Source organism: Aspergillus brasiliensis, assembly GCF_001889945.1.
Source record: "Aspergillus brasiliensis CBS 101740 unplaced genomic scaffold ASPBRscaffold_15, whole genome shotgun sequence".
NCBI lineage: Eukaryota > Fungi > Ascomycota > Eurotiomycetes > Eurotiales > Aspergillaceae > Aspergillus > Aspergillus brasiliensis.
Window position 1 is genome coordinate 258,866 of NW_027137456.1, and position 13,249 is coordinate 272,114.

Sequence of the window (13,249 nt, forward strand, 5' to 3'; positions counted from 1 at the left end):
TACATCTTTCCCTCCCCACATGCCGCCTCCCACATTGGCTTCGCCTCAGAAACATTTTTCGACCTTCACGTCCAGGTCCGAACTCTGGAGGAATGTCTCCCGAGCATCGGCTCGTCAGCTGCTGCACTGCAATTTACGCTGATATTAACTCAGTCAATTATGCTTAACGCCGGCTCGCTAGCTTGGTTGGCTGGTCCGCCCAATGGCGTTGTGGTGTAGTACGTATCGGGCCGGCCAACCCAGCTCAAGAAGGGCCAATCATGGCAGACCTGGATGGAAAAATCTGTCGTTGTCTCCTGTTTCAGGGACTATTCTCGCTCGTTCAGCCCTGTGTCCGGATCATACTTTATCCTCTGTTGTCCGGCTTCACTGTCGTTGCGTGGCAGTCGGACGATTGTTGGACTACTAACTCACTACTAAGTATAATGGGGAATGAGGGGGGGAGTGAACTCCGAGCCACGCGATGAGGTTGAATTTTCTCTCGGATTTAAGGCGTCAGCACTAATTGATTCGGCTTGGGGTGGTTGTCATTCGGTCGTAGGCTCTTAGTGTTCAGTAGTCTCTGTTGGGCGACTGATAGCTGGAGAAGGTGACTGCCATCATTCGCTTTCCTTCTCCGCATGATAATCCGGCAAATCTTCGGATAGCACTAACTGAGTTAGTCTCTGACGATGTTTGACCAGATTGGCTGTAGATATTGTTGCTGTAGGAAGCAACATCACAGTCAGTACTACTTATGCCAATACATCGCAGTGAAGCACTTGTGCAATACTCCCGATTCAATTCGTCATCTTTTGGTATTGATTCATCACATTGCACAGGTGCATCGTAGATGAGAAACCAATGAGTATAATCATCATTCAGTAATACTTGTCTTAGACATCGCTGTCCTCGTCACCTGATCCTTGTGAATACACTGCCTTCACATGTAGCAAACTTCATACCGATATAGATTGGATCTTAGAATCACTACTATCATGATGATTGGAGTACACTCTACTACCACTGTTATAGTATGATTACAGCATACAGTATAAGCCTAATGATGGGGAGGGTAGGTGGTAGTGTATGAACTAAACGCATGCCGACCCAGACATATATATCTACACTATAGTTGCAAGATACAACGGAGGCGTAACCAAGAACCCTTCAATACACGCGACATAAGTACTATCGCTGGATAACAATACCAACTGGTGATTTAATAAATAAACAGTCAAACTGATTCGTTTCTCTTACTTTGTTTTAAGAATGGTTCCAGTGGTTCTCCGCTGCCACGCACGTGGTTATCCGGAGTGGACCCACGCCGACCCTGCAGACAAACACAAAGACTAACTACTAGTAGTTATTTCCTTTGCCTCGAGATTCTAGAAGAGTGATGTATGTGAAGTTTACCTCAAACTTCATTATACCCTTTCATCTTTTGCGTTCACTGACATAAATTATACAGAGTATGTAGACAAGTCACCCTCTCCGGTCGCATCTCCGTCCGCACCCCATCAGACCATCCATTCATCACCGGCCTGAAACCACCTCAGCAACAAATATCGCAAAAAGACAGCAGACTCTTCATCAAATGTCTTAAAGCAGACGTAAGAATAAATCTCCACCCGCCGTCCCTGATGCAGAATCGCACCACTCAGAGGACCTGAAACACACCGCAGAGGGTCTCGCCATTCCAAATCGAGCACGGACAAAACACCTGCATCTGCAGATTGATTAACTGCCACGATGATCGTCGCCGCTCCGTTCTCAACGCGGTATCCGGGGGTCAAAAATTGGAGACATCACCGTTTCCTCTTCATCCTAGAGGTCACTGCTGATTTCAGAACGGAGAGTGCTCCGTCGAACTCAAACTGGCAATATGGGGAGGGGTACTAGGTAGGGTAGCTATAAAGCTACCTCAACCCACATAGTCAACTTCAGTATCATAATCCAGCTACAGAAATCAGCAAAGCGCCTCACAATGAAGCTCTCCAGCTCCATCCTCACCCTGGCCAGCCTGGCGCTGGCCAACCTCTCCACGGCCCTCCCCAAAGCCTCCCCTGCACCGAGCACCAGCAGCAGCAGTGCCTCTACATCCTTCGCCAGCACCTCCGGCCTGCAATTCACCATCGACGGCGAAACCGGCTACTTCGCCGGAACGAACAGCTACTGGATCGGGTTCCTCACCGACGACTCCGACGTCGACCTGGTCATGAGCCACCTCAAGTCCTCCGGCCTCAAGATCCTCCGCGTCTGGGGCTTCAACGACGTGACCACGCAGCCCTCCTCGGGAACAGTGTGGTACCAACTGCACGAGAACGGCAAATCCACCATCAACACGGGGGCCGACGGCCTCCAGCGCCTCGACTACGTCGTCTCGTCCGCCGAACAGCACGACATCAAACTCATCATCAACTTCGTCAACTACTGGACCGATTACGGCGGCATGTCGGCATACGTGAGCGCGTATGGCGGCTCCACTGAGACGGATTTCTATACCAGTGATGAGATGCAGAGTGCGTATCAGACGTATATCAAGACCGTGGTGGAGAGGTATAGTAACTCCTCGGCGGTGTTTGCGTGGGAGTTGGCGAATGAGCCGAGATGTCCGAGTTGTGATACGACTGTGTTGTATAATTGGATTGAGAAGACGAGTCAGTTTATTAAGGGATTGGATTCCGAGCATATGGTTTGTATTGGTGATGGTGAGTACCCTATCCCTTCTCTCTATTAGAGATGGAGTTTGCTGATGAAGGTAAATAGAGGGCTTCGGCCTCACCACCGACTCGGACGGCAGCTACCCTTACCAATTCTCCGAGGGTCTGAACTTCACGATGAACCTCGGTATCGATACTATTGACTTTGGCACGCTCCACTTGTATCCTGATAGCTGTACATACCCCCCTCCCCTTCAATCCCCTCTTTTTTACAGTGAACTAACAAACTGAAGGGGGCACCTCCGACGACTGGGGCAACGGCTGGATCACCGCCCACGGCGCGGCCTGCGAAGCCGCCGGCAAGCCCTGTCTCCTGGAAGAATACGGCGTCAGCTCGAACCACTGCAGTGTGGAGAGCGCGTGGCAGAAGACGGCGCTCAGCACGACGGGCGTCAGCGCGGATCTGTTCTGGCAGTATGGGGATGATTTGAGCACGGGGGAGACCTCGGATGATGGGAATACGATCTATTATGGATCGAGTGATTATGAGTGTTTGGTTACGGAGCATGTGGCTGCTATTGGGAGTGCTTGAGTGGGTACTGAAATTGAGGATTGAGGATTGGGGAAGTGGAAATGTTGATTGGATTGTTAGTGGTATGAGGCTGTTGTATATATGATTGCGTCTGTACGGATCTAGGAAGATGCGAGGAATGGACTTGAACCTTGAGTCTGAGATGAACGATAATCGGTACGGTGACTATCCTGGTTCGATTGGTGAACATCGTTCAATATAGTAGGTTTGTATCGGTTACTGTGTATTCGGATCAAAGATGCTGCCTATCAAGCGTTGCTCGATCTGGAGTCTCTTGATGTTATAATTAGCCATGCAGGTGCAGCTGTAAGAGTCATGAGCCCTAAGCCGAAGGCACACTACTTTGACCATGTTGATGGGCGTTGATCAAGGAGTATAACGAGGGGTGTTGATTTGATTAGAGGGATATTGTAAGGCTCCGAGAATCCGCTCCTTCATGGTGGCACGTCTAAAGTAAGCTGAAAGCTATGGCGTTGATTTATACATCTCCGTCCTAGCGGATTCGTCTTGCCGAGCGGTGCATCGTTTTAGAAGCTATGAATACGTCCAGAGAGGTTTTGGTGGATGACCTTACCCAGACGAAGGAGAGAAAATCAAGACAGAGGCTTACCACTATAAATACCAAGATTTGGTTGAATTGGACCCGGAACGAGGTTATATGGGGACGCTCCAGCCCCAGACATCCACCGTGTCCAAGCTAGCACTGGCACACTTTACCGAACTGGGTATCATCTTGCGCTGGCGCATGGCCAAGACCACTTCCCGTGCGGCAGGAATCTCAGCCGCAGTTGCAGGCGTGCAGCCTATCCACTGGCTTGTTCTGCTTCATGATCAGGTACTGATCGGCACTGATTGGGGGTCGGAAAAGTCAGCCTCGTCGGCGTCGGACCTATTTAATCAAAAGGAAACATACTCCGCAGTCGAGTCCCTCATCCTGTCGCAACGTTATCGCTCCTTTGGGGCATCTCCACTCTCCGCCATGGTCAACCACGGTCCCTCTGGAGGATGTGTTACCTGCAAGAAACGACGCGTCAAATGTGACGAGTCGAAGCCCGCCTGCCAGGCGTGTCAGCGCCTCAATCTTCCCTGCGGGGGGTACAAGCCGAAGCCGGTCCGGATCCGGTTCAAGGACCAAACCTCCAAGTTTGGCAGTGAACGTGCGTCGATGGAAGTAGTTCGGCAGCAACAGTGGGTACCGAGCTTGCGATCGCTGGCCGAACCCGACCCTGCTGTGCCATTCTTCATTCGACATTACGCCATTATGGGTCGCGACATGAAGTCTACCCGCGGGTTCTTCGAGATATTGGGTCCGGTATACGCTTCGCAGCAGCAAAGCTCGGCGCTCTCGCTCGCCGTGTCCGCCGTAGCGTCGGAAATCCTGTCGCGTTGGCGACATGAGGGTAGCTCTCGAGCATCACGGGAGACGTATGCCCAGGCCATCAAGAGTCTTCGGAGCACCATCCAAGATCGCAAGGAATGGGGAAACCCGGCAACCCTTTTAGCTGTGCTGGCGCTGCAATTCTATGAGAACCTCGCTGTGATATACGGCAGTCAGGCAGCCACGAGGGTCCACCACAACGGAGCAGTCTCTTTGCTCCCCTTCACTGATCAGAATTGTACCGATGGGTTACTCATGGCACACATTCGGCGCTGTATCCTGCATAATGAGATCATCTCGGCGATCCGCCAGAAACGGCTTCTGCAAAGCACTGCCCACTCGTATATTGGCTGCATAGACCCGAAAATTGCGCCCGGCAATCTAGGCCCCGCACTCGATGCCATCGGCGTGTCTGTGGCCGAGTTACATGCCAGTTACTGGCAGCCAGCAGAGAGCATCCATAGAGATTGGAGAGCCGAGGCGAAATCCATTGACGAACAGCTTCTGGTTTGGGCACAGAATGTCCCTCAACCTTTGCAGCCACGGAGATTCACAGATGGACGAGTCCTCGACCCATCTATCCCAACCTACGAATCCACCTGCGACGTCTATATTTCCTGCCAGATTGGAAGCCTATGGAATGAATGGCGTGCTCAACGCCTGTTACTGGTCAAGATCATCCTCAGTTCGCTTAGTACGATTCCACCCCAGCATTTTGCGTATTCGGAGGATGGAACCTTAGCGGAAGATGAAGAATTCGCCAAATATATGCACATTCTCCAAGAGCTAGTCGACTCGGTCTGCTACAGCGTGCCCTTCTACCTTGGCAATCAGGGCGGATGGCTGAGTATTCCCGACTTAACGGACCCGTCGATTGTGCTTCCCAGCAATCGCTTACTCGGCTCGGGGAATAAACGAAGTTCCAGCCAGCAACAGTCCAAGGTTCAGACATCTGGTGACGATCACAGAAGCCATATTATCGCACAAGGGCCATGGCATATTATGAGCATGCTGAGTCGCATGGTGGTATTCTTCATCGAGGATTCTGGTCCGGAGCTGGTGCCCTTTCTCAAACCGGGCCAGCTTCAGTGGCTCCGCAAGCAGTTCCTGCGTGTCACTCAGCTACTCCGTATTCCGTTGGAGGAAGCGGGTGATAGTGACGGGAGATTCTACCCTCTCGACATGTCTGTACAAGCAGATTTGGATGTGAAGATTGACAATCTCGCCAAGCGGATCCGAAAGGGCGCGTTCATCTAAGTGCTACGAACTTGGTTAACAGATTCTGTTTCTGTGCAATTTGAGGAACTCACGTCAAGAGATGACTGAAGAGACCCATGATTTTATGAATAGTATATCAATCAATATTCAAATTAATAGTTGATTCTTGTGCAGCTGGAGTAGGCAGCAACCTGAGGCCGCAATAAGCAGCGCCGCCAAGCCCGAATCTGCCTGCAGCACAGCCTCGTCTTACTCTTCCACACAACAGATCATTAGGCTGCAGTAATATCCCTTATTGATTTATCTACTTTCATCGGTTTGCGAGATTCAGAACAGCATACAACTCTCTTTTCAAGTGACTGCTGTCTGCCGCAATATGGGCCGACCAAAAGACCTTCCACCCTCCTACGAAGAGACGGTGGCTAGTGATCCCAATCTCCCCGCCGCCTCCCGACCAGCACCTCCTCCTCCTCCTCCTCCAACCACCTTCTCCTTTCCTCACCTCCCCGATGCTCCTATCCCCGACAGCAGACCCTACCACAGCGTCCACTCCGGCAACCGCGACTCATCGACGGTGACCCTCGCTCCATCCCTCAGCCAAGATGCCTCGTCGCTGCACGCGCTCCTGACCCAGCAAGCCGAGTTCCCGCCGCGACCGTACCTGACCGTGCGCGGTTCCCACACCGAGACCCGCCACGACCACCATCGCAAGGAGGATCGCAAAGAGACGGTGGTGGATTTCATTTTCAAGGTCGATCTCTACGGATACATCGTGCGCCACGAGCATGGAACCCAGCAGTATGGCGATGATGACGACGACTTGGGACTGAACCTGGACCCAACCCAGGATGGATGGCATACGTTGAGTGTCGTCCGGGACAACGATACACGAAAGACCTACCGCGGGGGGCGATTCAAGTCCGAGACCTGGTCGGGTCATGCCAAACGGCGACACGCACAGCGACAGCGGTCACAAGCCGTGCAACTGGAAGATGGACCTGATCACGAGGCGACCGGGTTGGTGCAACAGGACGAGGACGGTCCGAGTTTGATGGGCTGGTGTGAGCGATTTTGCGAGGATCCGGCATCTGTCAAATCGTGCGTATACCCTATTTCATCACCTTTCTATCTATTGTATCTATGTACGCATACTAATCTCTGCAGGTTCAATTTCTCCCGCAGCATCGTGGGCTTCGATGGTTCCGTTCTCATCTCGTCATTAACATCCCATCTGCGCAGTCTCCACTACAAAGGTGACATCAGCATCACCGTTGATATGGCAAATCGCGATTTAATCGTATACTCTCCGCACTGGGTGAACAAGCTGCGCAACAATGCCTGGGTGTACTACTTCTGTATCATCCTCCAGGTGTGGCTGCTCGCATGGCCGATTATCTGGTTGCTCGAGCGGCGCTACGATGTCGTCCGGTCGGTGTGGTATTTCTCGCGGGTTGAGGAGGGTGAAACGCGATATGCGCGCCATCGCGATGAGGCCGCCATCGCGGATGAGCTGGCCCCGGCGGTGACGCAGGCGGCGTTGGAGCGGAATCAGGATGGGAGGATCTTGACGGCCCCGGAGATGCGACTGCTGGATCAGTTGGGCAGAGAGAGGCGGGAGCGTGGTGTGGTGGTGATGCAGTGGGATCGGTTTCTTGGATGGGGTGGTGATAATTACTCCTAGCCGGGCGATAGCCGGTTGAATGTGCCATCTGGAGATAGCCTGCTTGGGGGAAAGCCACTAGTATATGAGTGCCAGCAGGTTATTGGTGTAGAGCTCGTTACTATCAACGGTGTGTCTACTACTTGTCATCATCCTGGATGTTGACCAGGCATGTGACCAACGACAACAACACAACTGTCCGAGCAAGACGGAACGGATTGGTCCAGTATATTCTTATCATATCTGAAACGCATCCCAGCTTTAAGCGAGCCTGATCCTGGCTCATGCCTGCATGGCGCATATGTACGACACCGGGTAACTGCCCGAATAAGATGACCGTTTTTCGATCAAAATCGACGAGCCGGACCGGTGGCCGGACCGGTAAGATGGCGCTCTTGGAGTTTTAAACAAAGCTCAGGGGTATCAAGACCCTGAGTCAGGCTAGGATTTCGGCGATACGAGAGGAAGCGATAGCCAGCAGGACTGGGATAGGACAGGATGAGACACGCTAGACGGAACCGAGGCACGGCAGGCCACCGCAGCCAGTCAGGGGAAGAGGTCTGTCCTCCCATCAGCTGCCACAAGGCTGTCCCTTTCCCAGGAAACCTGCATAAAGCCTTCCGGTGGCCGGCTGGCGAGGGCATTGGCAAAGGAAGCGAGGCGTGGCTGATAAGCGTGTCTTGAGCCCGATGCTAATCCCGCGAGCCACCAATCACAACGATTAACCTAATTCCCCCGCATCTTCTTATCTTGTCCCGTCCATTCCCAATCCATCTGGAAGCCCCCGACCGTCATGAATCCCACTGGTTAACAGTCGTTGACCGTCCCGGTGGCGGGGATTGTCCTACTGTAAGCGATGTCATGCCAAGGGGAGTGGTACGAGCACAGCGTGGTGCTGTCCCGTCGTTTATAACCCAGGCAGGTCGCGCGACGTGGTTCTTCCGTCACCTTGAGATGTACACCATCTTCACCGTCACTTCATCGTCTCCCACCCCCTTCGCAGTGTCTCCTACACCATGGCCTCATCAGAGAAACCAGAAATGGCGGCGACATCACATCCGGACCCGGAGTTGGCCGCCGGCGATCTGAAATCGGGCGGTTTGCATGACATGATCGCGCGCGACCTGCTCGATGAACGATACAAGGTCACTCAGCGTGGCCTCAAGAACCGCCATGTTCAGCTCATGGCCCTGGGAGGCACCATCGGTACCGGCCTCTTCGTCGGATCGGGTCAGGCTCTCCATATCGGTGGTCCTCTTTCCCTCTTGCTCGGTTATATCTTCATCTCCGGTCTCGTCTACGCCCTCGTCACGGGAATCGCGGAAATCGGTGCCTACATGCCTGTTCACGGTGGAACAATGAGCTATCACGGCTTTCGCTACGTCTCGCGCAGCATGGGGTTTGCAATGGGATACTTGTACTGGTACTCGCTGGGAATATTGGTTCCGTATGAGGTTGTCGCAGCCTCCATGGTCATTGATTACTGGCATCCGAACGTCAATCTGGCCGTCTGGATCACCATCATGCTGGTTGTCATTGTTCTGCTCAACTGTCTGCCGGTAGGCGTATATGGTGAAACCGAGTTCTGGTTCTCCGGAATAAAAATCATCACCCTGATCGGTCTGTTGCTCATGTCCTTCATCCTCTTCTGGGGCGGTGGTCCCAACCGCCAGCGGCTCGGCTTCCACTACTGGAAAGACCCCGGAGTCATGAACACCTACCTTGTCTCCGGTGACGCCGGTCGCTTCGTCGGCCTGCTGCAGTGCATCGTCAAGTCGGCCATCGCATTCATCTTCGCACCCGAGTTAGTTGTCATCAGTGGCGGCGAAATGGAATCCCCCCGTCGCAACGTCCCCAAAGCCGCTCGGCGATACATCTACCGTCTCGTCATCTTCTACATCCTCGGTGCCCTCGCCATCGGCGTCATCTGCTCCTCCAACGCCAAACAGCTCACCGCCGGCTCCGGCACCGACGCCTCCTCCTCGCCCTTCGTCGTGGCCATCTCCAACGCCGGCATCCCCGTCCTCGACAGCATCGTCAACGCCGCCATCCTCACCTCCGCCTGGTCCGCCGGCAACTCCTTCCTCTACATGTCCTCGCGCTCGCTCTACTCCCTCGCCGTCTCCGGCAACGCCCCCAGCATCTTCAAAGCCTGCAACCGATGGGGCGTGCCCTACTACGCCGTCGCCATCTCCTCCCTCTTCTCCCTCCTCGCCTACATGGCCGTCGGCAGCGGCAGCTACACCGTCTTCAACTGGCTCATCAACTTCACCAACACCTCCGGCTTCATTTCCTGGTTCTGCTGCAGCGTCGTCTACTTCCGCTTCAACAAGGCCGTCAAAGTCCAAGGGGTCGAGAAACCGTATTCCTCGCGCATGCAGCCCTGGGGCATGTACGTCGGTCTGGTCGGATCGGTCTTCCTCGCTTTGATTAACGGGTTCACGTGCTTCTTCCCGTCCGAGTGGTCCGCGAGTAATTTCTTCACCGCGTATATCGGTATCCCGGCGTTTGTGGTGCTGTATGTCGTTCATCGCATCGTGTTCTGGAGTGATCCGTGGGCCTGGAGGAGCGAGGAGGTGGATCTGCATACCGGGTTGAGGGAGATTATGGAAGCGGAGAAACCGGAGAGGGTTAGGGATACGTGGTGGAAGAAGTTGGCTGTTTTGGTGGAGTGATTGAGGCGGTGTTGCTTGTGTGGCTATGTTTGTGTGTCTGTCAGGTTAGTAATTTAGCTAAATATATCCTCCCCATGTTTGGCGCCAGTTTCACTCCGTGTGCTGTTCCAAGTATTCTCCTCGATCAGTATGAAGTATACCATGTCTTTCCGATCACATGGCACATTAAGAAACGAAGTATCGGAGATATACCCTCGGTGTGAATTTCAAGCCAGAAATACCGAAATAGTATATGCCAGAGGCATTACTATGCTCAGCTACGGAGGAGAAAGCTGAGCATAGAGAGAAGTATATAGCAGATGTAAGGCAGCTATATCGGGCTGACAGGTGACTTGGCAGGATGCCTAATGTGAAATTGCGTGTCGCACACAGCTTGATTGGGTGGTGAGATGCATGATTTTATGGGTGGAACGACCAATGGAAACAGAGGAAAGGAGAATGTTCATAAGTAAGTAGGTAGATGATAGTAGGTGAGACTAATGCTGCATTAAAAGAAGAATTGTGAGAGAAAGAATGATAAAAAGGGTTAGCCTTGGACATTTCATGATATGTTTCCGCAGGTGAGGTAGCACCGGATGGTAAATATATAAAACAATACAATATCTTGATGATTTTCATCGGCCAGTTGCTGAAAGAGTAGGTAAACAGACTCCCAAAATTGACAGAAAAGGGATTAAATCCAGGCGGAAAGTGCACATGTACCACAAAGTAAATATTGCTGGCTACAGTACAGAGCTTGGGAAGCTAGTTCTTGAGATTGACACTGACAGCTGAACAGAACAAACTGATAAGGGTTATCGTTGAATTCGGACCCACCCGAATTGGTGCTCATTCGGATTATTTTCTCTTTAGGAGCCCAATGTCATGTGATCTATAATCAGTGCCACTGACGAACACCTACGAGTCCACCCAGACAGACTTAACCCTCCGTATCAATCTGTTTTAGAATGCCTCTTTCACCGAACTAGCCCGGCTAGCTCAATCGGTAGAGCGTGAGACTCTTAATCTCAAGGCTGCGGGTTCGAGCCCCGCGTTGGGCTTTCTTTTTTTCTTTTTGCCCCTTCCCCGGGGAGACCATAACTACTACTATTATCAGTTGTGGACCCCTGTATATACTAGCGGACTACAAACATTCTGACCAATCAAAACATAGGTTGTTGGCCAACGGCTAACAAGCTGTATTGTCACAGGCCCTTTGTGGAATTTGGCAACTTCCGTCAGCTAAGCTGTGTGATGACGGGGAGCCGCGATGGGACGCTCCGTTTTAACCACGGATTCACCCTACCCTATCCCAGACTCTGAAAAGTATATAAAGAGTACCGGAAATCCAACTACTGCCACTTCTTTGTGTGCCAGTGACAATCCACCTTAGCCAGAAGGGACTCACTCTCCATCCTACCCTCTTCTGAGCGAGAACCAAGGCTAAGAGAAGGAAGACGCTACCGCCACACCAGCCAGGCTGCCTCCACACCGGCCTCCGCTCATGCCACACCCTCCAACACCTACCGCCTACTTTAGATGGTATAGTATGTTCCCTATAAAATAAAGCTTGCTTTTGAAGGCGGTCAAGGTCTCACCGCCTATTATATTCAGTAATATTAAGTCTAAAGCTGTAAATTTATACATCAGGTACTTAATGTTCCCTAAATAGAAGGCGGTGAGATACTGCAAGGTCTAGAAAGTACGCTTTACTGTAAAGGGTGAGTATTATATCTTCTAAGGTAGGCGGTAGGTGGTGGAAGGTGTGGCATGAGCGGAGGCCGGTGTGGAGGCAGCCTGGCTGGTGTGGCGGTAGCGCCTCCCTAAGAGAAGATCTTAAGTCAGAAAACACCATAGTTAATTAACCAAGACGGGAACGACATGATGGTTGATGCTTCCGAGCTGGTCACCGAGCAGCCTTCTGAGAAGAAGCCGCCTCAGCAAGGCCCCGAAACTGGTTTCATGCTGGTGTCTGGGAAGGCGTCCGACGGACATACAGAAGCAAATGATGAAGGGGTCGAGAAAATCTCTCAGAAAATGCCTAAACAACAGCAATTAAGAGCCTGCAGGCGGTGCCAGATTAGGAGAGGGCTCCCTGGGCGTACTTGATGTCAAGGGTGCTACCAGGTACTCGTATCTGACTCTATAAGGGTATGGATGCATGATGATCTGCAGCAACTGAGGCCCTGACACCCTGCCGATTCGGTACCAATACTCCTAGGAATATTGAACTCTTATATCTATCAGCATTAAAGGGATAGGAGAAGTGGACTCACCGATCTTTTTCTTTTTCTTTTTTTCTTTTTCTTTTATTCTCAAATTCTTCAACTAACAAAGATGGCTTTGGGGGCGTAGGCTCTGGTGAGGGTAGGTGCGCTACCGATGCGTTAAGTAGCTGAACATAGATGTTGAAATGGTCCGCAGCTAGCAGAGACCAAGCAATGTTATAGGAGTACCCAACCGATGTTCCTCCCAGAAACCGGACCTCCCCAGCTTAATATATTTGGATTGGCTGGGTGTGGAACCTGTGGGGATCACGGCTTTCATCTCTCTCCGCACGGGATTATGTTTTACTGCGCACCGCCACACCTGATCAGCCACGCTCGCGTAGGTCGGCGCTTAATATGCTGGCTTCAGGTCTGCACCAGGAAGTTAAATGATTGACCGGAGGAGCTTTTGTCGGGGAATTTAGGTCATTTCTTCATCGCATCGTCAGCCCTACCGGAATAGCTCAACTACACACCCTTGACATTGTCGTTCTGCTGCAGGCCGGTACATAACCCATGTACTACCAGTCCTTCTATTATAAATACGTCAAAGGGGACTTTCCTACAGAGTATAGCCTGATTTCTCTACCATTCTTAGACTCCTGTCTTCAGACGATGTCCCCAATGCTACTATCTAGATGGTACGAGGCCGGCTGTGTTTATCCACTGCATTGCGGATGGCCAGCCATACACAAGCGAGACCTTGTCTACGAATTGATTGTTATGACAAGCCCAAGTCAGAGTAGTGCTTGCTTCGGTGAACTTTGAGGAAGACTAGCGTATCACCAAGACTCCATCGAACGTTTTCATAGCAAAAGTGTTCATGATTATGCAGATA

General features: G+C 51.9%; 4 protein-coding genes and 1 non-coding gene across 5 annotated transcripts; all 5 read left to right on the forward strand.

The window, feature by feature from the left end:
* Nucleotides 1-1,897: 1,897 nt before the first annotated feature.
* ASPBRDRAFT_47659 (glycoside hydrolase 5 family protein) lies at nucleotides 1,898-3,571 on the forward strand. The gene is made up of 3 exons (XM_067625903.1): nucleotides 1,898-2,690; nucleotides 2,749-2,877; nucleotides 2,936-3,571. Exons 1-3 carry the CDS (start codon nucleotides 1,967-1,969, stop codon nucleotides 3,232-3,234), a joined length of 1,152 nt encoding a protein of 383 aa, XP_067474858.1. The 5' UTR covers nucleotides 1,898-1,966; the 3' UTR covers nucleotides 3,235-3,571.
* Nucleotides 3,572-4,062: 491 nt separating this feature from the next.
* On the forward strand, nucleotides 4,063-5,955 carry ASPBRDRAFT_47660 (Zn(II)2Cys6 transcription factor domain-containing protein). The gene has a single exon (XM_067625904.1). The coding sequence runs from the start codon at nucleotides 4,214-4,216 to the stop codon at nucleotides 5,867-5,869; it is 1,656 nt and encodes a 551-aa protein (XP_067474859.1). The 5' UTR covers nucleotides 4,063-4,213; the 3' UTR covers nucleotides 5,870-5,955.
* A 251-nt stretch (nucleotides 5,956-6,206) lies between these two features.
* Nucleotides 6,207-7,511, forward strand: ASPBRDRAFT_33982 (uncharacterized protein; the record flags this gene model as incomplete). Its single annotated transcript, XM_067623179.1, has 2 exons — nucleotides 6,207-6,928; nucleotides 6,995-7,511. 2 exons carry the CDS (start codon nucleotides 6,207-6,209, stop codon nucleotides 7,509-7,511), a joined length of 1,239 nt encoding a protein of 412 aa, XP_067474860.1.
* Nucleotides 7,512-8,530: 1,019 nt separating this feature from the next.
* On the forward strand, nucleotides 8,531-10,165 carry ASPBRDRAFT_58714 (proline permease PrnB; the record flags this gene model as incomplete). Its single annotated transcript, XM_067627945.1, has 1 exon — nucleotides 8,531-10,165. One exon carries the CDS (start codon nucleotides 8,531-8,533, stop codon nucleotides 10,163-10,165), a length of 1,635 nt encoding a protein of 544 aa, XP_067474861.1.
* Nucleotides 10,166-11,132: 967 nt separating this feature from the next.
* ASPBRDRAFT_t243 lies at nucleotides 11,133-11,205 on the forward strand. Its single transcript has one exon. It is a non-coding gene; the product is annotated as a tRNA-Lys (tRNA).
* The last annotated feature ends 2,044 nt before the right edge of the window (nucleotides 11,206-13,249 follow it).

What these genes read in the sequence shown, in the direction of transcription:
- ASPBRDRAFT_47659 (XM_067625903.1), top strand. Translation starts at nt 1,967, where the DNA reads ATGAAGCTCTCCAGCTCCATCCTCACCCTGGCCAGCCTGGCGCTGGCC. An exon ending in TATGGTTTGTATTGGTGATG is followed by an intron (nt 2,691 to 2,748) that starts GTGAGTACCCTA and finishes GAAGGTAAATAG; the next exon opens with AGGGCTTCGGCCTCACCACC. An exon ending in CCACTTGTATCCTGATAGCT is followed by an intron (nt 2,878 to 2,935) that starts GTACATACCCCC and finishes AACAAACTGAAG; the next exon opens with GGGGCACCTCCGACGACTGG.
- ASPBRDRAFT_47660 (XM_067625904.1), top strand. Translation starts at nt 4,214, where the DNA reads ATGGTCAACCACGGTCCCTCTGGAGGATGTGTTACCTGCAAGAAACGA.